Source organism: Xenia sp. Carnegie-2017, unplaced genomic scaffold, assembly GCF_021976095.1.
Source record: "Xenia sp. Carnegie-2017 unplaced genomic scaffold, XeniaSp_v1 HiC_scaffold_20, whole genome shotgun sequence".
Classification (NCBI taxonomy): Eukaryota; Metazoa; Cnidaria; class Anthozoa; order Malacalcyonacea; family Xeniidae; genus Xenia; species Xenia sp. Carnegie-2017.
The window spans coordinates 10,821,029-10,845,026 of NW_025813483.1; the positions used below are offsets into that span (position 1 = coordinate 10,821,029).

The 23,998-nt window shown below is 35.0% G+C and overlaps 2 protein-coding genes across 2 annotated transcripts; one reads left to right on the top strand and one right to left on the bottom strand.

The window, feature by feature from the left end:
- Positions 1–385: 385 nt before the first annotated feature.
- LOC124441811 lies at positions 386–2,901 on the bottom strand. The gene is made up of 2 exons (XM_046992281.1): positions 2,773–2,901; positions 386–1,281 (listed from the first exon to the last, which is right to left on the bottom strand). The coding sequence occupies exon 2, from the start codon at positions 1,268–1,270 to the stop codon at positions 752–754; it is 519 nt and encodes a 172-aa protein (XP_046848237.1). The 5' UTR covers positions 1,271–1,281; positions 2,773–2,901; the 3' UTR covers positions 386–751.
- A 3,688-nt stretch (positions 2,902–6,589) lies between these two features.
- On the top strand, positions 6,590–23,998 carry LOC124441804 (DNA-directed RNA polymerase III subunit RPC2-like). The gene is made up of 47 exons (XM_046992271.1): positions 6,590–6,827; positions 6,932–6,964; positions 7,113–7,169; positions 7,290–7,430; positions 7,531–7,599; positions 7,725–7,756; positions 8,009–8,100; positions 8,168–8,285; positions 9,563–9,644; positions 10,293–10,442; positions 11,110–11,223; positions 11,296–11,376; positions 11,562–11,618; positions 11,852–11,899; positions 11,980–12,027; positions 12,588–12,653; positions 12,937–12,987; positions 13,420–13,479; positions 13,576–13,665; positions 14,074–14,172; positions 14,245–14,308; positions 15,003–15,068; positions 15,432–15,480; positions 15,621–15,659; positions 15,806–15,880; positions 16,257–16,355; positions 16,890–17,017; positions 17,136–17,163; positions 17,295–17,352; positions 17,920–17,956; positions 18,064–18,113; positions 18,518–18,554; positions 19,270–19,331; positions 20,339–20,357; positions 20,504–20,581; positions 21,194–21,262; positions 21,456–21,501; positions 21,576–21,636; positions 21,823–21,905; positions 22,069–22,117; positions 22,243–22,260; positions 22,336–22,441; positions 22,711–22,807; positions 23,055–23,145; positions 23,308–23,354; positions 23,439–23,498; positions 23,760–23,998. The coding sequence occupies exons 1-47, from the start codon at positions 6,747–6,749 to the stop codon at positions 23,977–23,979; spliced, it is 3,405 nt and encodes a 1,134-aa protein (XP_046848227.1). The 5' UTR covers positions 6,590–6,746; the 3' UTR covers positions 23,980–23,998.

Sequence of the window (23,998 nt, forward strand, 5' to 3'; positions counted from 1 at the left end):
TTGAGCACAGTGGTAAAACTAAGTCCTTCCTAAAATGTGTTGCCTTGGTAAGTTAGCTGAAGGTTTTCATCCAGTTATAATTTGTGCTCCAGCTAATAAAACGTCTGCCGAAAGAGATAGTTTCGAGGCGAGATTATAATCCATTGGTTCATTTAAAACACCATCAAATATTTACACTGCCGGAAATACAAAGTACATGCTGTGCAAAATATATTTATCTGCTTTCATTTGGTGCATTTTTTGCATATGAATAAGAATTAGTTTAAGCGTTGAACTTTTCATGTGACGAACCAAATTTCACGATTAAGTGGGATTGTAGTGCGACTTCGAAGTCGATCAAGAGAAAAATGATTAGGTTCGCCAGGACACGAAATAGACGTCGAACTTTTTATGCGTCGACTCTAATTTAGAAATATTTTTATTATAATTACGACGTTGACATATAGTAGCATTCATTGAAAAGCGATAAATACCCGAAGTAATATTCAATTAAACTTCCTCCTGGTTTTCGTTTGGCACAATGTTCAACTTTCAAATCATTCGCCCTACTTTTGTCGCATCAAATTCATTTCGATTCGGCGTACGTGTGAATTTCTACGTGTAAAGTACATCTCAATGGACACAAACTAAGAATCTATGTACAATTAGGCAAAAGAAACATGTGCCTACTTGTTGTGTATAACGGTTTATGGTCAAAAACTCGGACCTAAAATGATAAAACATGCTTGTTTAATGATAAACAACGATTCTCCTATGACATTGTCAAAACTGTGATAACATCCTTATGTAATTCTGGTAGATACTGCATTTTGTCAACTTCCAGTTCGCGTGCAAGATTCATCAATTGATTGTCATCGACGGCATTAATCAGCTCATCATTTCCATTTCTAATTAGGTTATTATTAATTGACCGTCTTTTGGCAGTGTCTTCCGCGTCATGCGTCATCTCAGACGACTTGCGTTTAATTCCCTTTTCACTTTCTCTCCTAACCATTGTTTCTGGTAGTGGGTTGTCAACGTCTAGTTTATTTGATGACGTCATCCGGAGTTGTTCTTGCATTGGTGTCCAGTACTCTTCTGGTGATACATCCCATTGTATGATATCCAAGAGTAAGCTGTAATCTCCCTGGCAAAGAGAACAAGTGGGATTGCTGCACGTGTACACGATGATACCTGGATTGCTCCATCCATCAGTAGATGTACATATATTACACATGGGATCCTTGCATTGTTCAATGTTGTACTTCTTTCCTGGCTTGATTTTATGCATCGCGAAGAAACCTGGAGAATTCGTTGAAAATAAAGAGATCGATTCAATCTTTTCAAATATTTATATAGAGAAGAAAATTTTATAATTGCGAAAAGGTACGGCAACATGCTAACGTGGGAGGGTTACTCAAGAAGGCAGAGGATAGTGATGGATGTGGATGGCTACGTTGGAGCATTGCAATAAATTATGTGGCTGACTTATCATAAGATCATGTTTAAACATATTGTTGAAGACAGTTTAACCGTCTGAAGAACCTTCCAACAACTTCCTTTAGCAAGATAAAATATTGCTGTTATCTTAATCAATTCTTGTTCCTGTTTTGATTTTCCTCAAACAATTTTAGCTAATAGCGTCTTACATTGCGGTGTTTTTAAATGGGTGTCGCTTTCCATCGTGCATGTAAAAGAAAGAGTTTCAATCATTATTCTGACTAAAATAAAGATGATTATTCTGATAAGGCTTTGATTGCCTTTCATGAATATTCAAAGCACATTGTTTCAACCATTTATCAAGTAAATATGAAGCATTATTCATTTCTTCCCAGTTCTTTTTGATGAACTCCTTCGTTGCTTATATTTATTGCAGCTCTATGAATTATATTGAAGTTTTTTATTATAAGATCTGAATATCGTCAACTAAAATCTTTCATCATATTTCATGTTGCTTTCAACTTATACTGAAGTTCCATTTGGTCAATTATCAAATTTGTGTCTCTTTCAATGAATGACGCTCTGCTGTTCTTTTACATACATTAACACATCCATCTATTTGCTAAACGAATTCTACGTTATTACATTTTTGTTGATTTCGAAGCGTTCTTGTATGTGATGCATGGCTTGTGCTATTCTTGCATGAAAGTCAAATTGATTGCTAGCATTGTAGGTTTGTCGTGGCTATTCTACTTCTTGTTCGTTTTTGGTTTAGCTTTTTCCTAGCTGTTCTCTCCAATCAAAATTTGGTTTTCTGGTTAGCGGGTTGTTATTTGTTATGAATATTGTGTTTTGTTATGAGCAGCATTACACAAATAAAATATGGAGAGAGTTCATTTCAGTCTTGGCTGAGCGCACATGGAGAAAGTATAAACGACAAATATCTAAACAATTGCAACGTTGGTATTTTTCTTAATAAACAATATATCACTTAGTTCTCTTCGTAAACGAAGCAGGATAATGACTTGTCAAGTCTAAATCACGTTGATCAAGAAATCATGATTGACTCTCCATGAGGTGTGGATTTCATAAGTTCTAAAGATACGATTGACGTGTACTGTTTGCAGTATATAGCTATGCCATTTTGTGTATCAAGTGTGCATAACAGACAACAGGCTTTGAATGCATGTTGAAATACTTCATTCAGCAGTATGCCTACGTTTCAAAATGAAATATGTACATCCATCAAACCTTTAGACACCATATCGTATCAATAAAATGTATTTAAATAATACCTTCATTGGTCTCCCAAAACAACAAGAGCGCTTCACTTTTTCAGTTTGTTTACCTTACCTTTCGTTTCTAAAGTTAACGATATTTTTGTTGTCGGCTTTACGCGTCTGCTTGTAATCTTGCACCCTCCGAGAGCGTCTGTCTTCACGGCTTTGCATTGCAATAAATAATTCTTCCCTGGAAAACAATCTTCCCTGGGAATGACGTCACAAGGGCCTGGTTACTCGGACAGATGTTGAAGGGCAATTGGCATCTAAAGATAATATGGTCTTAATATGGATTTATCTGTTGTTCGTAGTTCTTGTTCTTTAAACAGTCGACGCCATGTGTGAAAATAAGTTTGTTTTAGTTTTTGGAATTGTGCTTATAGATTTTCAATGAAAAGGATGTTGTGATGTTTACGTTATATTATATATTTTTTAAACGGAACTTTTGATTTGTCAGTAGTCTTTTAAGCTTTTTTATCAATGTCCAATTTACACTACCAGTGACGTCGTATAGCATGCTGAGTTTCCGCATCGTTTCAAAAATTTTTCGGTTATCTAGCAAGTATCGCGTGAAAAGCCTGAGAAAAATTTATACGATTAACAACTCGCCACGAAATAGTCTATTTTAAAGAAAGTTCTCGTTGTCCTAATTTGACCTGTTGTGTTCTGGTTGTTCCAATGTGACATGTGCATGAGCTGGCTATAGGCTCGATAAATATTTCTTTTCACTAAAACTCGCATAAATGAATGAGTGCAATACCTCCCCAAGTTTTGACAAACATATATATAAATATAAATTCTTCTAACGCAATATCGTGTGATACAAACAGGACAATCAGATTCAGAGGAATTGTATGTATGTATTAAAGCAATATTGTCGACTTTTATATTATCATTTGTCAGCTTTGCTTTTATGAATGGACAAACATCGGTGTCGTTGAAAAACAACATCAGTCTGCTTAATATTTGTTTACCGTTTTGAACAGGAAACTTTGTTTTGTCTTTGATGGGAAGAGATGTAAAGATGTACCCAGCACGGCGTTAAAATTACTAGCTAATTATTTTTTGCTGTCTTGTCGTTGGCCTCCTGTTGAGTTGAACGTCATTGTCGATAAAAAAGTGAACTCAGGAAGTATTGAGTGAAAAGTATTAAACAGTCTTTTACTAAATATAAAATAAGATGACGTGTGTCCGTGTAGATAGTGATGAATGAACAACAGAGAAAGAGATCATTTGCAAACATGTGGCGGTGCTCCCGGGTTCAAACCATTTACTTTATCAGTCTTTACACTACCTAAAATATAAACTACGATAATGTGTGTCAGTTTGGGTAGTGATGAATAAGCAACAGAGAACGAGAACAGTCTTTACACTACCTAAATTAATTATAAACTATGATAACGCGTGTCATTGTAGGTGGTAATGAATGAACAACAGAGAACGAGAACAGTCTTTGCACCACCTAAAATATAAACTACGAAAATGTGTGTCAGTGTAGATAGTGTTGAATGAACAACAAAGAACGAGAACAGTCTTTACACTACCTAAATTAATTATAAACTAAGATAACGCGTGTCATTGTAGGTGGTAATTTATGAACAACAGAGAACGAGAACAGTCTTTGCACCACCTGAAATATAAACTGCGATAATGTGTGTCAGTGTAGATAGTGTTGAATGAACAACAGAGAACAAGAACAGTCTTTGCACCACCTAAAATATAAACTAAGATAACGTGTGACAGTGTGGGTGGTAATGAATGAACAAAAAAGAACGAGAACAGTCTTTATAGTTTATACTACCTAAAATATAAACTTAAACAACGTGTGTCAGTGTAGATAATAATGAATGAATAACAGAGAACAAGAACAGTCTTTACACCACCTAAAATATTAACTAAGATAACGTGTGACAGTGTAGGTAGCGATGAATGAACAACTGAGAAAGAATACAGTTTTCGCATTAACTAAGAAATGAAGTAAAATAACGTATACGAGTCAGTGTAGGTGTAGGTTTTGATGAATGAACGTAAAGAGACAAAACTTTTAATTATAGTATTAAATGCCACTTCCTCGTGTTGGGTATCAGCCATGGGAAAATTGCCAATACATCACCTCTATCGCCGTTCTCGTTTACAAGCGTTAAAGTTCAGGGTTAGACAAACAATGTCCGCTGTGAAAACATAATGACTGATCAAATCATCTTTGAATCTCGTTCACTTGTCATCGCTTATCGATGGAAAAGTCTCGTCTTCCAGTGCTTTAACAATTGTGTGACAATCCTACATGTCTCCGACATTTTTTCAACTGTTTACGTCGTATTTATCATTCCCATGACGTCGTTCACTATGATTAAGTGAGCGCACTATGTAAAACAGGAAATTCATTTTTTCTTCTTACATCATTCATATGTTGTTGCCGAACGCGTACATTTAACCTGCTGCGAAAATTCATGCTGTTTTTACCATCTGTCTGTAAATTTTGATGTAACTGTCTTCACACATTCAGGAACTCCCACTGCAGTATTTATAGTTTTCCTCATATTAATTCGCGAGTTTGTTTTTTTATAGTCTTTAGTTCTTTCTATTGCAGTCTTGATGTTTGTCTTTGCTACCATTCCTTTGCAGTTTTCGGCAATTGTTGCTATAGTCTTCATCGTTTGCCTACCTAAAACGCACATTTTATGTAAATATCATGCGCGCTCAGTTTTCTACAACATATTTAACTGTTGACATTATCTACCAAAAAAGGCTAAAGCTCTCTCACTTTTTAATGCTCCCCTCCTATAACCTACAATTATACAGTTGTCAGCCGACCACACCGGCCATAGACTAATAAGTCCATGTTTTATAAAAGTTAGCACAATAAATCACAAGCATTTTGAAAATCAGACAAAAAGACACAAAGGTTGACAAAAACCTAGACATAAATGGAGACACAAAGAGACACACAAAGATAGACACAAAAGTAGACAAAAAAGGTAGTAATGTAGACACAGAGTTAGAAAAACTTTTTTGACATCAGTAATCCTTTTTGTATCATACAGCGTTCATTTTAGTAACTTAAAAGTGACATAAAGAAGCCCCCTGCTCCGCTGCTTTTTGTAAACTGCTGCAATCCTTTTTGTAACCTTTTGTGATCCTTTGTGTAACCTACCAGACTACATAACAAGTCAAGAAATTAACAGTCAATGCTTCAATATCCGGTAAATGGTTCAGGTAACATGGCTGGCCATGCTGTAAGATGGTAAAAATGTTTCGCTTTCATGTAAAGAATGTATTTGGTGAAAGGAAAATGTTTCAAAATCTTAATTCAAACCATATCGTAAGTGATTATTTTTCCATTACATTCAATGAAGATGATTAACTTGAACAGTTTCATACTTTGACATAAAAGAGTGTTGTAGCAATTTGTATAAACTTGCAAAATGAAGAAAACACATAAGATTTTCTGACAAAATTGTTTTTAATATTCCGATAGTAATTTCATGTAGAATCAACGTAAGCCTTCCCTGCAGACATTTGCAGTTTATGGCTGTCTCTTGAAAACCATGATTTTATTGAAAGTGGCAATAAATTTATCTATAAGAGTTGTGAGATTTCTTGAATATATCAGTATATAATAATATCACTACTTTTTTGTGTTTGGGCGTTTGAATACTATTAACAAAATTACTACCTAAGAAAAAAACAGGTGGTAATAATGATGGTATACGTTTTAATCGTTGAAGAATGTTTTCACTAAGCTGTGAGAACAGAGCATATTATTGTGAGAAAGAAAAGTGTCAAAGGAACGGAGAAGAAAATTGATTTTAGCTCTGTGGTTACCCAATACCCACACGTACGCACTGCGTACCTGTTTTCAAAATTGTTTGCGTCCTCATGGTCCTCATTCGCTGATCCAAAATATCACCCAAATTTCCACACAGAGAATCCTCGGCATGGCAGCGGCCAGCATGTACACTTGCTGTCTGTCTGCAACTTGTGAATTGGAGATAACAAGTTCAACATATTTTAAATTTAAATGGTAGAATTATCGACGAAGGCAAGATGAAATACGAAGTTCTTCGTGATAATAGTGAGAATCGTTTAGATAAAGAAGGGAATGCAGCTCCAATCAAAACACTCCAGGTTCGCTTGTGTTTCAATTTTCGTATTGTTATATCGTGTTAATGTTTTATTGGAGTTACGATAATTGAAGTGTCCGTAAAGAAGTTCAAACATGTTGTTTACAGGATAAATGGAAGCTGGTCGAAACATTTCTTCAGGTAGAGTAGTTTTAAGGTGTATTGCATCAACATATTTACTCATAAATTGTTAAAATGACTTTTGTCAATCAAACTATTCATTATTTTACCATTTAGGACTTCTTTTTAGATAGTTTGGCAGTTGTTTCTCAGTCATGTTCTTTTATAGTGCAAAGGCTTGGTAAAGCAGCATATTGATTCATATAATCACTTTATAAATACTGAGGTACAGCTATTCAACATAATTTACACATATCTTGGAGCTTTAATCAAAAGCTGAAATAAATAATTTGTTTCTTAGAGAACTCCATCTTTTCAATCTTTTCTTTTTTGTCAACATTCGTAGATCAAGAAAATAGTAGAAGCAAATGCCAAAGTTGTATCAGATGCTGATCAAGTATGGTACTTGAGGTACCTTGATGTACGAGTTGGGATGCCCAATGTTGAAGAGTCGTTCAGTATTGCAAAACCTGTCAGTCCCCATGAGGTCAGTTGATTGCCTTGTTCAAATTAAAATTCTTAGTTTATGAAAGCTTAAAAAGAATTTGCTATTTTGATCAATATGTTATTTTATGTTTTAATTGTAGTGTCGACTACGGGATATTACTTATTCAGCTCCAGTTACTGTGGATATTGAGTACACTAGGGGAAATCAGGTATAGTAAATCAGGTGTGCCCGTTGCATCAAAAAAGCAAATTTTGGAATATGTTTTTATTGTGATAAAAATTGCTCGTGTTGCTTCCATCGCCTAATAAATGAATGTTTTTTTCTTCTTTTTAGAGGGTTGTAAGAAATAATCTTCCTATTGGCAGGTATCGTGATATTTTTCATGTTATCTATGTTATTTTTTAAGAAACTTATTGAGGCACTTAAATGATTTCCATGTGCAGGCAAACACTAGCTCAATTTCAATGAGAAAGCCTGTTGTTTTGTTCATCTCAGCTGTTGAATATCGGGTGCATAGTAAATTGTCAAACTTTGTGAAGGAGATGTACACTAACACTTAGAATATTTAGCCTCTCCTGCCCTGGTCTTCCACTCTGATTTTGATGATTTATGAACAGGATGCCTATTATGTTGAGGAGCTCAAACTGCATACTGACTGGAAAAAGTCCACATGAGCTTTCTAAGTTAAACGAATGCCCTCTTGATCCAGGTAATGTATACCAGTGACATTCTCAGTCTGTCCTGTCATATACATTTGTTTGATACTTTTGTCATAGGTGGATATTTTGTTATTGGAGGAACAGAAAAAGTTATTTTAATTCAGGAACAGTTGTCGAAGAACAGAATGATATTGGAGCTTGACAAACATGGAAACGTTGGCTGTCAAGTGACAAGGTAAACAAAAGCAAAACTAACGTTTAAACTAATTTTGCGTTAACACATTTGATGTTAGCATAATTGACTTTAACGAAACTGACTTTTGCACAACTGATTTTAGTAATTGTAACTGACGTTAGCACAACTGACGTTAGCACAACTGACGTTAGCACAACTGACGTTAGCACAACTGACGTTAGCACAACTGACTTTAGCACAACTGACTTTAGCACAACTGACGTTAGCACAACTGACGTTAGAACCACTGACTTTTGCACAACTGACGTTAGCACAACAGACGTTAGAACCACTGACTTAAGCACAACTGACGTTAGCACAACAGACGTTAGAACCACTGACTTAAGCACAACTGACGTTAGCACAACAGACGTTAGAACCACTGACTTAAGCACAACTGACTTTAGCACAACTGACGTTAGCACAACTGACTTTAGCACAACTGACGTTAGAACCACTGACTTAAGCACAACTGACTTTAGCACAACTGACGTTAGAACCACTGACTTAAGCACAACTGACTTTAGCACAACTGACGTTAGCACAACTGATGTTAGAACCACTGACTTAAGCACCACTGACTTTAGCACAACTGAGTTTAGTACAACTGACTTTAGCACAACTGACTTTAGCACAACTGACGTTAGCACAACTGACGTTAGCACAACTGACTTTTGCACAACAGACGTTAGAACCACTGACTTAAGCACCACTGACTTAAGCACAACTGACGTTAGCACAACAGACGTTAAAACCACTGACTTAAGCACAACTGACGTTAGCACAACTGACGTTAAAACCACTGACTTAAGCACAACTGACGTTAGCACAACTGACGTTAAAACCACTGACTTTAAGCACAACTGACTTAAGCACAACTGACGTTAGCACAACTGACGTTAAAACCACTGACTTAAGCACAACTGACGTTAGCACAACTGTCGTTAGAACCACTGACTTAAGCACAACTGACGTTAGCACAACTCAGTCACGTGATCCATCATTAAAAATATTTTGTAGATAGCAATGTTTTCAAACATCGTCAACTTATATTCAAACGTCATTTTCCTCATCAACAAGGACATTATGAATGATTGTTTATAGCTCTTCCATAACTCACGTTCCCTCTTGATCCGTGTGATGATTTCAATAATGATTTGAAGTTTATGCACGCGAAAGTGAGATTAGTACCTTCTATTTACTGGCGGATAGTTTTAATGATTGATTGCTATGAATTGTTCTCGCTTTCTTGCCTTCACTGAAATATTTCCTCGCAGTTCAACCCACGAAAGAAAAAGTAGAACCAACGTTGTTGTGAAGGACGGACGGTTTTATCTCAACCATAATTCACTGTCGGAGGTAAGTCGTGAAAGAGGTATGTTATCAACGAATTGGATATATCTCAAGGAACAGGACATTTTTTCTAAGATCATGGCGATTTAGCGAAGATTTGTTTATCTTATCAATTGTAGTCCTGTCGTCCTGACGATATAAAGGCTGTAATAAAAAGTTGACAGTTTTGAAAATGTTTATAAATTAATTATCACGCAAGGTTCGCCAAAGCTTTCTGCGGAAATAGATAGTTAGACTTCCGTTAACTAGTTTAACAGTAAATTTGTTGTAAATAAAAAATATTTTTAGAGTGATTATTTTTTACCGGCAAGTTGTTTTAGAATAGTTTGCGTCAAAAAAATGACATCCAAAATACAACTAGAACACGCACGGTCAAAATATAGCTTACATGTTGTTGAAGTTGATAAAGCTTCAGGAAAATTGGGCAGTGGGCAGGCAAACACGGCTTTGAAATCGAAGGTTTCGTGTTTAAATGAAGGATTAATATTTTGTGTTTAAATGCCATTTTACTAGAAACTCTATGTTTCTATTAATTTAAGTCTCAATTTTATGCATAATTAGTGGTGCCGATTTGGTAACGATATTATACCTGTCTACTTTCTTTAATACACCCTGTATGTGAGAAAAAGGTTAACTGTGTGACCGCTCCCTTAGGATGCACCCGTTGTTGTGATCTTTAAAGCCATGGGAATTGCCACTGACCAAGAGATTATGCAGATGATTGGAAGCGAAGAGAACGTGACATCTGCTTTTATGGCGTCATTTGAAGAAGCTCAGAGATTAAATATTTTCACACAACTGCAAGTAAGAAGAAAATGTTTGATACCATTCCATGAACAGGCAGCTATCTGTCTTTGAAAAACATTCATCTCTCTTTAACATAGTCATCTCTTTCAAATTTGAACATCTCTTTCTAATTTCAGACGTCTCTCTTTAACAACGACATCTCTCTCTAAATACAGACATCTCTTTCTAAAACAGTCATTTCTTTGTAATGCAGACTTCTGTCTAATATAGACATCTCTCTCTAGCACACACACCTCTCTCTAATACACACATCTCTCTCTAATACACATGTCTCTCTCTAATACAAACGTCTCTCTCTGAAAAAATCATCTCTCTCTAATACACACTCTCTCTAATACAAACGTCTCTCTCTGAAACAATCATATATCTCTAATACAGACATCTCTCTCTAATTACAGACATCTCTAATACAGACATCTCTCTAATACAGACATCTCTCTTTAATACAGACATCTCTCTCTAATACAGACATCTCTCTCTAAAACAGACATTTCTCTCTAATACAGACACCCCTCTCTAATACAGACATCTCTCTCTAATACACATCTCTATCTAATACAAACGTCTCTCTTTGAAACAATCATCTCTCTCTAATACAGCCATCTCTCTCTATTACATTTCCCAGATGGATTTCCTGCTAATTTTAAAAAACTTCCTTCAACAGGCGTTGACGTACGTAAGTGGCAAAATCAGACAACGTCTCTTATGGGGAAAAGTTCGATCCAAATTTGAAGAAGCAAAAGAGCTTCTAGCTCACACTATTCTGGCCCACGTCCCAGTATGTATGAACTGTTGCATGCATAACAAAAACTGTATTTCCGTAAGCAAAAGTTCTCTTACATTTTCACAGGTTGTCGAATTCAACTTCAGATCAAAAAGTGCATATTTAGCAGTCATGATACGTCGTGTGATTCTTGCAATGAGCAAAAAGGTTTGACATTTGACGAGGGAAATGCGTCCTTTTATGCAAAATTTAAAACAGCGTATTTGAGATGAGGGAGTAAAATAGATAAAGTTTTCTTTACTGTAGAAACAATAAAACTGAAAATTTAAAACATGTTTGATGTGTTTAAAATATGTTACTTCGGTAAAGTCTTTATGCTCTATCATCTGTAGGTTAAAGTAGATGATCGTGATTACTATGGGAACAAAAGATTAGAACTAGCTGGACAGGTAAGAGTCTTAATAGAGCGATAGTTTTCATGCCCATCCTACTTTGGTCATTCTATTATTGTATATAGTAAATGTTTATTATATGTTTGTTATTCACTAGCAAACTATTTATATAGTAATTTAATCCATTGCTAGTTCATTATGGAAGCAAATTTGTTATAAAGATATGTTTATATTTAGTAGGGTAGTTAAAAAAAGGCACTTCTATCAATAATTGCATATTCCTTCCTTAGCTTGTTTCCTTACTTTTTGAAGATTTATTTAAAAGATTTAACAACGAGGTATCGTCGACGTATGATTATGTTCGTTTTAACCTAAGCTAGTCAACTGATTAAGTTTGAATTCTTTGTTTTGTTTGTAGCTTAAAATGATTGCTGACAAAACGATACCGAAGCCTAGAGCTGCTCAGGTTAGTTACTTTGTAGAGAAAAATCTTTTTTGTGGAAAGCGGTACGAGTTACTTCTGCCTACTTACGATTTTGTTAACAGTTGTGTTAATTTTTAAATGCATTCCATTTTAGTTATTGTACGCACAACAAAGCTCTTGATTATTAAATACGTCAGAATGATGGATAAAGCAGTTTTTTTTTGTAATTAAATATCTGAGTAGTTTTGTAAACTAGCTGGAAAAAGAAGCTTTGAAAACTGGTTGTCTGGATGGTGCAGTGAACTAGTTTTTTGGATAGCTTTGTAAATTAGTTGTTTTAATAGATTTTGTAATAAAGTAAATGGTTTGAACCTGGGAGTATCGTTATATGTTTGTCAATGTAGATCGTCCAGGTTTGTATAGTACGATCTACATTTACAAACATTTTGACTCTGAAGATGACTACCGCTAAGGTTGTCGAAACTTCAGTCAACAACAACAAAAACAGTCCTTCTCAGGACTATACCAACCTAGATTTTGTAAATCGTGAATTAGGTTTAGCTATACTTGAGTAATTATAGACTATTTTTTATTACTTTTAGTTTGATATAGTAAAACATATGCGACAAGACGTCATTACCAAAGGACTTGTTTACGCCATATCGACGGTAAAGTACTTTCTTCTTTCCTGATCTTATCACTAAGATCATCGTATCACTAAGATCATCTTATCACTAAGATTATCTTATCAGGCAAAACAAATTGAGAATATTTACGTAACAGATCATGTTCACTGATATTCGTTAGAACAGCAGATTGGCGCACACCATCTAACGCTGTTCAAATTTTCATAATTTTTCTTCTTTTTGTACCTATAATACAATGAAGATATTGTACAGTACATCACATCCCCTACTCTCGTTTTTATATTGATTCGAGATCATTTTTTAGGGTAACTGGACTATTCGTCGATTTAACATGAACAGAGTTGGTGTAACACAGGTATGTTTTGCTTTGCATTACAAATTTACGATATTTAACTTTATTATTAACACTACAACATGATGTAAGATATTGATAAAAAACAAATATATATGCATCTTATGTTAATACATTAATTATGTTCATACATGTTGTGAGGGTTCTATCTTAGAAATTATCGTGAGACATAACAAGGAAGACACTCGTATCATCTTTACCCGTAAATCTTTTGGTACTTTATAGGTTCTTTATGTATTTGTAACATAGGTACCCTAAGGTACCATTCAGGGAATCTGTTGTTATGCAAGTAAAGCTGTAATGTCCTCTATCTTTGCCAATATCATGGTAGCAAACATGCTTAGTATTTCTTATATTAAGATTTAATGATAGAAAGTAATATATTTCTTATTGCAAATTTTTTGGTCTACCGTGTAATCCGTATTTCTGTTGCAGGTGTTAAGTCGTCTTTCCTTTATATCAGCGTTAGGAATGATGACACGAGTCAACAGTCAGGTTAGTTTTTTTTTTATAAATACTGTCGATATGGGCATGTTGCTGTCAAAATTACTAATTTACTCTCATCATTTATCTTTATCTCTCATTATTTAGTTTGAGAAAACTCGTAAAGTTAGCGGTCCCAGGTCACTTCATCCTTCACAATGGGGCATAATGTGCCCATCTGATACTCCTGAAGGCGAGGTGCGCGCATTTTTTTTACCTAACGATAGGCTTAAGTGGACAGCTGAATAGTCTCAAGCGAACGTTCTTTATTTTTATCATTATCCATAATTTCGGCAGAAAGTGGAACTTATCTTTCCATGACAAAGAGGGAACTCTTGCCCCCATTACAAACAAAGAGACCCTAGAACTTAAAGCTCCAATGATCAAACAAGGACTTACTCTCTCATGACCAAACAGCAAATTTCTCCACCAGAAATACCAATCACAATAAACATTTTTCTTTTTGTTTTTCTTGTGATTTTTTTTTACGATTTCCTTTTTACTTTGTATGATGATGTTTCTTTCATTTCGACTTTTTCCCCTCAAACCCATGATCAGGTTGAAGACTTCATGAATCTGTCATAAAGAACGTTTTCTTTTTGTTAGTCTTGTGGCCTTGTGAAAAACCTCGCTTTGATGACCCACGTTACTACTGACCAAGAGGAACAACCTCTCATTAGGCTTGCCTACAATTTGGGTGTCGAAGTAAGTATGTAAAGCCACCTACAGTACTGTACTTTATCAATCTTGATTGTCGAGTATTTTTCTTTTCTTCAGGAATTAAATTTGTTGTGTGGTGAAGAATTAACATATCCTACTGTTTATACTGTTTTCCTCAATGGTATGCTATCCATAACTGTTTGTCCCTACTGTTTTCCTAAATGGTTTGTTGTCCATTTTCAACTATTTATCCCTCTGTTTTTCTCAATGGTATGTTATCCATTTTCAACTATTTATCCCTACTGTTTTTCTCAATGGCACGCTGTCCATTTTAACTGAACAACCTTACTGTTTTCTTCACTGGTATGTTATCCATTTTCAACTATTTATCCCTCTGTTTTTCTCAATGGTATGCAGTCCATTTTCAACTATTTATCCCTCTGTTTTTCTCACTGGTATGTTATCCATTTTCAACTATTTATCCCTCTGTTTTTCTCAATGGTATGCTGTCCATTTCAACTGTACAACCTTACTGTTTTCCTCAATGGTATGTCATCCATTTTCAACTATTTATCCCTCTGTTTTTCTCAATGGTATGCTGTCCATTTCAACTGTACAACCTTATTGTTTTCCTCAATGGAATGCTGTCCATTCTAAACTAAATAACCCTTCCATTTTCCTTAATGGTATGTTGTTCATTTTCAACTGTTTATCCCTCTGTTTTCTTTAATGGTATGTTGTCCATTTTTAACTGTTTAACCCTTCTGTGTTTTTAATGATATGCTGCACATTTTGAACTGTTCTTCTCTTCCCGCCCTCCTTATTCGAAAGTCCTTTGTTTTTTTATTTTTTTCTTGGAGTTTTTGTCTTTTTAGGCAATCTTCTTGGTGTGATTCAAAATCATGTAAAGCTTGTGAGAACTTTTAGAATACTCAGACGTGGTAAGTTGAATTCATTACGTCATTGATGCATCCTTACTCCTGTAGATCCCCGCAAGTCCTTGCTGGATCGCATTAGTCTTTACTCTCGTGAATCCCTGATTATTATAATACATCCCTTGTTGATTAAAATATATGTGTCACGTATTTAAATGAGCAAAACTCTTCAGCATTTGAGATTTATTTAAATACAAGTATAAAAGTCTTCAAAAACAAAGCTATTGATTTATATACAGCTTATTTCTTTGAATTCTTTAATTTTCTTGCTTCGACGCTGTCATGATTTTCAATAACCCTATCGATCCCTAGTTTCTGCTTGATTTCTAACACATTCTTCTCAAAACTCTTTTTGTGATGTGTTTTCAGCTGGTCGTGTTAATGTGTTTGATTCTATTTACGTGGACGAGACGAACAGGTTGGTCCATTAAGATAAAAATAACTCTTTTTGTATTAAGTATCGCTCTCTCTATATATGTGCATTGTTATCTTAATACAAGTTTTTATCATAGTAAAAATACGATGCTTCTCAATTGTTCTTTCTGCGGTATGTTTTAGATCCATTCATATGTCTTCTGACGGTGGAAGAGTTTGCAGGTGCATTTTTATCTGGGATATTGTTTAACATAATGTAATGACTGAAATGCAACTGATCCCTTTTTTTAGTTATTTAAAACCAAATACTGAATGTGTTCATCAACATTATTCCTGAACATCAACCTTATTTCCCAATTTGTTCTTAGGCCGTACATAATCGTCGAAAAAGGTCGTCCAAAAGTTACCCAGAGACATATTCAGCTTCTAGATGAAGGATTAAGGTTCTGTAGTTGAGTTTTTTTCTATATCAAGGATTAGGTTTTGGGATTATGTTCGTCTTCTAGATCAAGGGTTGAGTTTTTGGAGTAGAGTCGTCTTTGTTCTACATAAAGGCTTAAGATTTTGGTATTAGAATCGTTTGCTTTCAAGATAAATGATTGAGTTTCCTTCTAGATAGAGGATTAAATTATGGGCGTAGTGTCATGTTTCTTCTGCATGAAAGATTAAGTATTGAGATGAAAGTCGTTTTCCTCTAGATAAAGGATTTCATTTCAGCAGTAGTGTTATGATTTTGCTAAGTAAAAGATGAAGTTTTTGAATTATCAATTAGTATGTTTCTTATCGTAATTTAATAAAAGATTGTTATTGTTACTTTAGATCTTTTCAAGATTTTCTTCATGATGGTTTAATAGAATATTTGGATGTCAACGAAGAAAATGATAGTTTAATTGCCGTTTACGAAAAACACATCACCAAGTAAGAAATGACTTTACAACGATTCAATTACCACATCTGATCCTCAAATGCACTCTTCTCACCTTTTATAATTTCTACATTTATCCATGAGATAATATCCTATGATCCTGTACATCTTCATATTCTCTCCCAATGTCCTCTTATATAATCATCATCAACATCGTATCAAAAATATATAGTTAATATCTAAACAACCTTCTTCCTTATTGAAGCAACATTCCATAACACTATCACATTCCCACTTACTTCTTACACAGATTCATTCGATCATATTAACCGGCATGTGCTTTTAAGTTTCACACAGATACCATTACTTTCATGCAGATCTTCAATTCTATTTTGCACTAAAGTCGGTTTTCTTTGATATTTTTTCAATGTCGATCGCTGATTCCAAAACTATGTCAGTTAGGCTTTCATCTCTAAGAACATCTCGTATTTTGACTACGTACTCAAGCTAGGATCATTTCCATTTTGACCAACTAAACTAAGACCGTTTCCTATTTTGAGTACTTAGTTTTTCATCTTGCATTGTAGAGAGACAACTCATTTAGAAATCGAACCGTTCACAATCCTCGGTGTTTGTGCTGGTCTCATACCTTATCCCCATCACAACCAATCTCCTAGAAACACATATCAATGTGCGATGGGAAAGCAAGCAATGGGTAGGTTTAAGAAAATTTACGTCATCACGATACCTTAGACATTGATCTTAAATTAGGTAACTAATGATATTGTGGACATTTATGTTTCGCGCTCTAAAATGACGTCGTTCTTACTTAGGTTCTATTGGTTATAACCAACGAAACAGGTGTGTTTGCGACAAGTTTGAAATATGTAGAGCGTCATTTGGGTATAGATGTGTACGCATTGGAATATAAATATTTGTGCTTTAAGAAAAGGTTGTATTTTTACATGTATATCTGCTTCGGTTTATCGTAGAATCGACTCGTTATTGTATAACTTGGTTTATCCTCAAGCTCCCATGGTAAAGACTAAGGTATATCATAAAAATGCAATTTATCATTCTCAAATCAATCATAGACATTGTATAGTGCCTTCCAATCAACAGTAGGTGACTTGGACGTGATTTGAATTCGCACCTTCGGGATACTAGTCCGCTGCTCTACCTGTTGAGGTACCAAGCCCATAGAGATTGGAGACGAGTCAAATATCTTTTAAGTTGCGTATGGACGATAGATTCTCGCCACTGTAGCAGAAGGTGTGAGTTTAAATCTCGTCCAAGATAAAGTTTTTCATGTGCATATAAAACTGTGTTAGGATTAATTTATTATATGAATTCTCTGATGATGGCTTTGGAATATGTAAATATCAACAGTAGGGATTTTATAGTATCTTCCAATTGACAATAGATAATTTATAGTACCCTCCAGTGTGATTTGGGGGATCTGGGCAACATTTTAAGTCTTTCAAAATTATTGAGGGCTTGCTCCGCCTGGTGTCCGCCTCCAATCAACCATAGAGATTGTGTAGTATCGTTCAGTCAACCGTAGAGTTTGTGTACTATCCTGGAGATTTTATGGTATCATACTTAACTTTTTTTCAGACCATTGACTTGATCCACTTTGACGAGCTGCCAGCTGGTAAGCACATTGTATTCTTATACTTACAATTTTATTTCACCTTATCATACATTATGTATGTTAATTCCATTCATTTATATTTCTTTGCGTTTATATTTCTTGGCAAGGTCAAAATGCAACAGTTGCCGTAATGAGTTACAGCGGTTATGACATTGAGGTATTGAAGAAGTACTTCAACCCGCTTCACACTAGTAATTTTTTTTATAAAAGATACTATTCGAGTAATGTTATTTGATTTCGTGTACACACAAATAGCTAAAGAAACATGCTGTTATTTGTATTAGTGGTTGCTCTTGTGATCCTTAGCTCTTTAGGCTTTAGGAAAATATGTAATCCCCCTTTATTCCTATGGACTATAGAGAAATAAGTATGTAGACTTTGAAATTTGTGAAAATTGCTCTTTGTGTAGTCAGGACGTATCTTAAATATTCTCTTTTTTATAAGCATGTCGAACAAAGTTTGGGAGAAAGGAGGGTTATAAGAGGAAGAGGCGAAATGTATTCTGAATTCTTCACTTATTTGGTGTTATTGCTTAATTTCTTCCGTTTTGTGTGTTTATAGGATGCTCTGGTATTAAACAAGGCGTCACTAGATCGAGGTATGATGTAACAGATATTATCTCAGTTCATTCACTTCTTTATTTTCTTGAATGTCTCTCTTAGTTCATTCACTTGTATATCTTCTTGATTATCTTTCTCAATTCATTCATTTGTATATCTTCTTGAATATTTCACTCAATTCATTCAATTTTTCATCTTCTTGAAATTCTCTGTCAGTTCATTCACTTGTATATATCTTCTTGATTGTCTCTCTTAGTTCATTCACTTGTATATCTTCTTGATTATCTTTCTCAATTCATTCATTTGTATATCTTCTTGAATATTTCAGTGAATTCATTCAATTTTTCATCTTCTTGAATTTCTCTGTCAGCCCATTCACTTGTATATCTTCTTGAATATCTTTCTCAATTCATTCATTTGTATGTCTTCGTGAATATTTCTCTTAGTTAATTCAATTCTTTAATATCTTGAATGTCTTTCTTAGTTCATTCATTTGTATATCTTCTTGAATATCTTTCTCAATTCATTCACTTGTATATATATTCGTATATCTTCTTCAAATCTTAGTGACCGTGAATTCAGAAAGTTTTTGATAACTTTCTGATGAACGACTTGCACGAAACGTCTAAAGATACAATTTATCTTTCAGACAGTCTTCACAAAAGCCTTGTGTCTTTATAGTTTATAGTTTATAGTTTATACTTAGAACGTATAGCTAAATGTTAATTAATCGGTGAATTTTTCAACTGAAAGGTTTTGGAAGATGCTTAGTGTATCGTAAACAGAATTGTGTGTTAAGGAGATATGCCAATCAGGTAATGAAAACCAGAACTTTATAATAAAAACGTATATTTTATAATCATATCCAGGATTATTGGGAAGATGTATTCTTCAGTGATGGACGAGTAATGGCTGTACAATGGTAAATGATGAAAGTGGAAATGTTGTGGTGCGATGATGAATAGTGAAAGTATGAAATGTTATGAGAATTAATGATGGAATTGGGAAATGGTGTGGTGTTGAATAATGGAAGTATGAAATGGTGTGGTGTTGAATAATAGAAGTATGAAATGGTGTGGTGTTGAATAATGGAAGTATGAAATGGTGTGGTGGTGAATAATGGAAGTATGAAATGGTGTGGTGTTGAATAATGGAATGAAATGGTGGAATGGAAGGAAGGAATGGAATGGAAGGAATGGAAGGAATGGAATGGAAGGAATGGAAGGAATGGAATGGAATGGAATGGAATGGAATGGAATGAATGGAATGGAATGGAAGGAAGGAATGGAATGGAATGGAATGGAATGGAATGGAATGGAATGGAATGGAATAGAATGGAATGGAATGAAAATGGAATGAAATGGTGGTGGAATAATGGAATAATGAAATGGTGGTGAATGAATGGAATGAAATGGTGGAATGGAAATATGAATGGTGGTGGTGGAATGGAATGAAATGGTGTGGTGGTAAATAATGCATGAAATGGTGGTGGTTGAATAATGGAAGCATGAAATGTGGTGTTGAATAATGGAAGCATGGAATGGTGGTGGGTTGAATGAAATGGAATGGTTGAATGAAGGAATGGAATGAAGGAATGAATGGAAGGAAGAATGGAAGGAATGGTGTTGAATAATGGAAGTATGAAATGATGTGGTGTTGAATAATGATAGCATGAAATGGTGTGGTGTTGAATAATGAACGATGAAATGGTGTGGTGGTGAATAATGAACTATGAAATGGTGTGGTGTGATAGTAAATGATGGATGTGAGATTTCATATACTTATGTTAATAAACACTAGACTCGACTTTTTTATCTTATAGACGTTTGATCGCGTAATGGGTAAGTATTGAGTTAGAAAATCAATATTATTTGTGATAATAAATGAAATTAAACTTTCACGAAAATTTCAATATTTTGAACAAATCGTGTCCCACCAGCTAACGGATCAAATGTTTTCTTCGTTGTTAAAGTCGTGTTTTTACCAGGCCCCAGTCGCGATGCGCTGACCAAGGAAGTAATATGGAAGCACAAGGCACTCGGTGAAGATGGAATCGTTGCTCCTGGTGGGTAAAATTTCGTATTTATTTGCTGCAGGTGCATGATTATTAAATAAAATTACATCACCAGTACATATTCCAATTTTTTTGTTAACATTGTGCTGAGCATTTCACGTCTACATTAAATATACTTTAATTGAGTGATTAATCCTACAAACTGATTGGATAATAGAGTTCAAGATCGCCAGAATGCATTGTTTGCCAAAACATAATCGTGTCGCTTACCAGCCGATCATTTATACCATAACAACCAATCGGCTTGAGTGTGTCGGTATCCAATCAAATTGCAGAGGAATACGATGGTACATTTTCTTCTCAAATGAATACTCAATTAAAATTGATGAATTTTTTCCATTTTCCATTCAGCAAAAAATCAGCATTGTATTTGACTCTAGAACAAATTTTATAGGATTTTAAAAAAAATGCAATGAAGTGAATATCATTCATATATGTCATAGACATTTTGGTTCGAAATGAAACTCGTGGTTTACAAATTTACTTTCGATTTCACTGTGAAATGCACTGCGTTTTCTGCCATCACAACGATTAGTTCGTAAAATTTTGAAAACGCGGGCGAAAAAATTGTCGGTGGAAATGCTAACTGTGTTTTTATGGCAGGCGAAAAACTGGAAAATGGCCAACTTCTTGTGAACAAATCCATGCCGATTGCATCGAGTAGACAAGCAGGTACATTATCTTACAACTTTTTGAAGTCCTACTTGATATGACGAAATGCGTCAATCTGGCGATGGTTGTTGTTGTGAAGTCGAAAGCTGTCACTTGTATTTGCAATCTTGAGACGTAAAATAATGTTTATGTGATGTGAAAATCTAATTTTATTATTGTTATATTATTTATGTACGTATTGTATGATTTCCAGGTCAAGGAATGGCTGCAAGTGCCGAATACCAAGATGTCCCTGTGAGGTACGTTTAGTTGAAGGTATATTCTCTTATGAGAATATTTTGCGATCTATGTATTTTGATGTTATTGTTTTCAGCTACAAAGGTCCAGTTGGTTGTTTTGCCGAAAGGGTATTAGTATCAGCTAACGAAGATGGGGTAGGTTATACAAAAAAGTTTGTCTTAGTCGACCAAACCTCTGTGCTAGCAGTTGTTATACGAGACAGTTTTTTATAATTCATCTTCCTTCATGACAACATGTGTCATGATTTTATCGTTCGTTTGCGTCATCTCATGACTTATATTGATCTTCGGAAACTTCAAATATTTTCTCTTACATCACAGGATCCTTTGATCAAAATACTATTACGTCAAACGCGTCGACCTGAGATAGGCGATAAGTTCAGCAGTAGACACGGTCAGAAAGGGTGTGTTTAATGCTCTTGTTACACGATTGATCACGTGATATATTTACGACAGTATTTTTCATAAACGAAGTATTGTTGTACGACTGTCCACATCGTACAAAAAATTTTGTCACGTGATTTTATTGATTGTTCACGTGATCTTTTGTCACTTTTTCTCCTTTAGTGTCGTTGGTTTAATTGTAAACCAGGAAGACATGCCTTTCAACGAACTAGTTAGTGAACATTGTCATCATAAAACCAAAATCTCGTGAAAATCTGTTTTCTGTTCTTAGTTCTTGTTCACACACGAAGCTTTTGTTTTATCTCATTTTCTTCGGGTTCTTTTTCTTCGTTTTAGGGTATTTGTCCTGATGTGGTACGTAATATTACATTCACGATTTGCGTGTTATCTTTCTCGTGTAGTAATGATATTTTTTGTCTCCTTTTTTAGATTATGAACCCTCATGGATTTCCATCTCGTATGACAGTGGGTAAACTTATTGAACTGCTCGCTGGAAAGGCAGGACTTATGGACGGTCGACGTCGATATGGGACTGGTAGCTACAATAACTTGACTCAGTGGAGAAGCCAGCTAGTTTTTCCTAATATAACACAAAATTTTTAGCCAAGCTTCATTCATTTCTTTAGAAAATTCATTTTACTCAATTTTTTCCCAATAAATGAATAAATGAATGTTTGAATGGTAGGAGTAATAAACGGGCTGGCTTCTCAACTACTCTTACTGTTTCTTTGCATGATGATTTATTCCGTTGCATCGCGGCAATATGCAGCAAACATTAACCGTTTTTCATCGTGGATTTTGTAGCTTTTGCTGGTGATAAAGTACAAGATGTCGGTCAGGTTCTCGTTGATAACGGGTTTAATTACGACGGTAAAGATTATTTTACCTCCGGAATAACTGGGTATGTACTTATATTAACCTACATGATCTTTATTCGCTTTTGAGATCGAACATTTCTATAGTGTAGTGTACTTTATTGTACTCCGAACCAACCATAAACCCTGATGATATTCGTAGATACCGACCTGATCTTCACCTCCAATAAATTTTCTTCCCTTTGTTTTCACATATGTACCTTCGTGTCCTCTTTTTATTACACTCTGTTTTCACATATGTACCCTTGTCCTCTTTTTATTACACTCTTTCAGCGAACCTTTGGAGGCTTATATATACTCGGGTCCAGTGTATTATCAGAAATTGAAACATATGGTCATGGATAAAATGCACGCTAGAGCGAAGGTAAGGTTTCTCAAATCTTTTATGACAAGCCACTGATATGATCGGAGGTATTGGAGGTTAGTGGGAGGGGTGGGGCGGGTGCATGATTTCTTTAATTTTTTGTAAAATGATCAGATGACTGTCGTATAGAGAACGACTCATATTTTTGTTATTCATCTCAAGGGTCCACGAGCAGTTCTTACGCGTCAACCAACCGAGGGTCGTTCAAGGTACTTTAACCTTTCTATGTCTTCTGCGGTCACTAATGGAGCCGGTAAAATCAGCGCAATGCTTAAGGGTGCATTTCTTTATAGAGAAGGAGGGTTGCGTCTTGGTGAGATGGAAAGAGACTGTCTGATTGGTTATGGAACAAGGTGGTTTTTTTTTGAAATCGTTGTCATCTTTCTTTGTGTAAAGCTTGTTTGTGGATTCTGAAAACATTCAATATCACTCTAATTTCACTTAATTGCGTTGAAGCTTATGTCCAATTTGCAAATTTGTTGCAAAGTTTCGGAGTTCGTTAAGACAGGTCCCCATTAACAGAGAATTTCTTATTCCTTTTAATCTGCAACGAATTCACACAGTTTGAGACATCCGCATCAAATTTTCGAGCGACGTTCATTTTTCTTTTTCAGTATGTTGCTGGTCGAACGTCTCATGATTTCCAGCGATCAATTTGAGGTCGATGTTTGTGCAAAGTGTGGATTAATTGGTTATTCAAGTTGGTGTCACTACTGTCAATCTTCTCACAATATTTCTTCCATAAAAATACCTTACGCTACAAAACTTCTTTTCCAAGAACTCATTGGAATGAACATTATTCCTAGGCTAACCTTAAAACCGAGTGTAGAGTAAATTGTGTGTGTTTGAAAAA

Bases quoted from the DNA above. Each gene is read 5' to 3' on its own strand.
- LOC124441811 (XM_046992281.1), bottom strand. From the start codon at position 1,270: ATGCATAAAATCAAGCCAGGAAAGAAGTACAACATTGAACAATGCAAG.
- LOC124441804 (XM_046992271.1), top strand. From the start codon at position 6,747: ATGAAATACGAAGTTCTTCGTGATAATAGTGAGAATCGTTTAGATAAA. The intron at 10,443-11,109 runs GTAAGAAGAAAA...TTCCTTCAACAG, and splicing joins ATATTTTCACACAACTGCAA to GCGTTGACGTACGTAAGTGG. The intron at 16,356-16,889 runs GTAAGAAATGAC...CTTGCATTGTAG, and splicing joins TACGAAAAACACATCACCAA to AGAGACAACTCATTTAGAAA.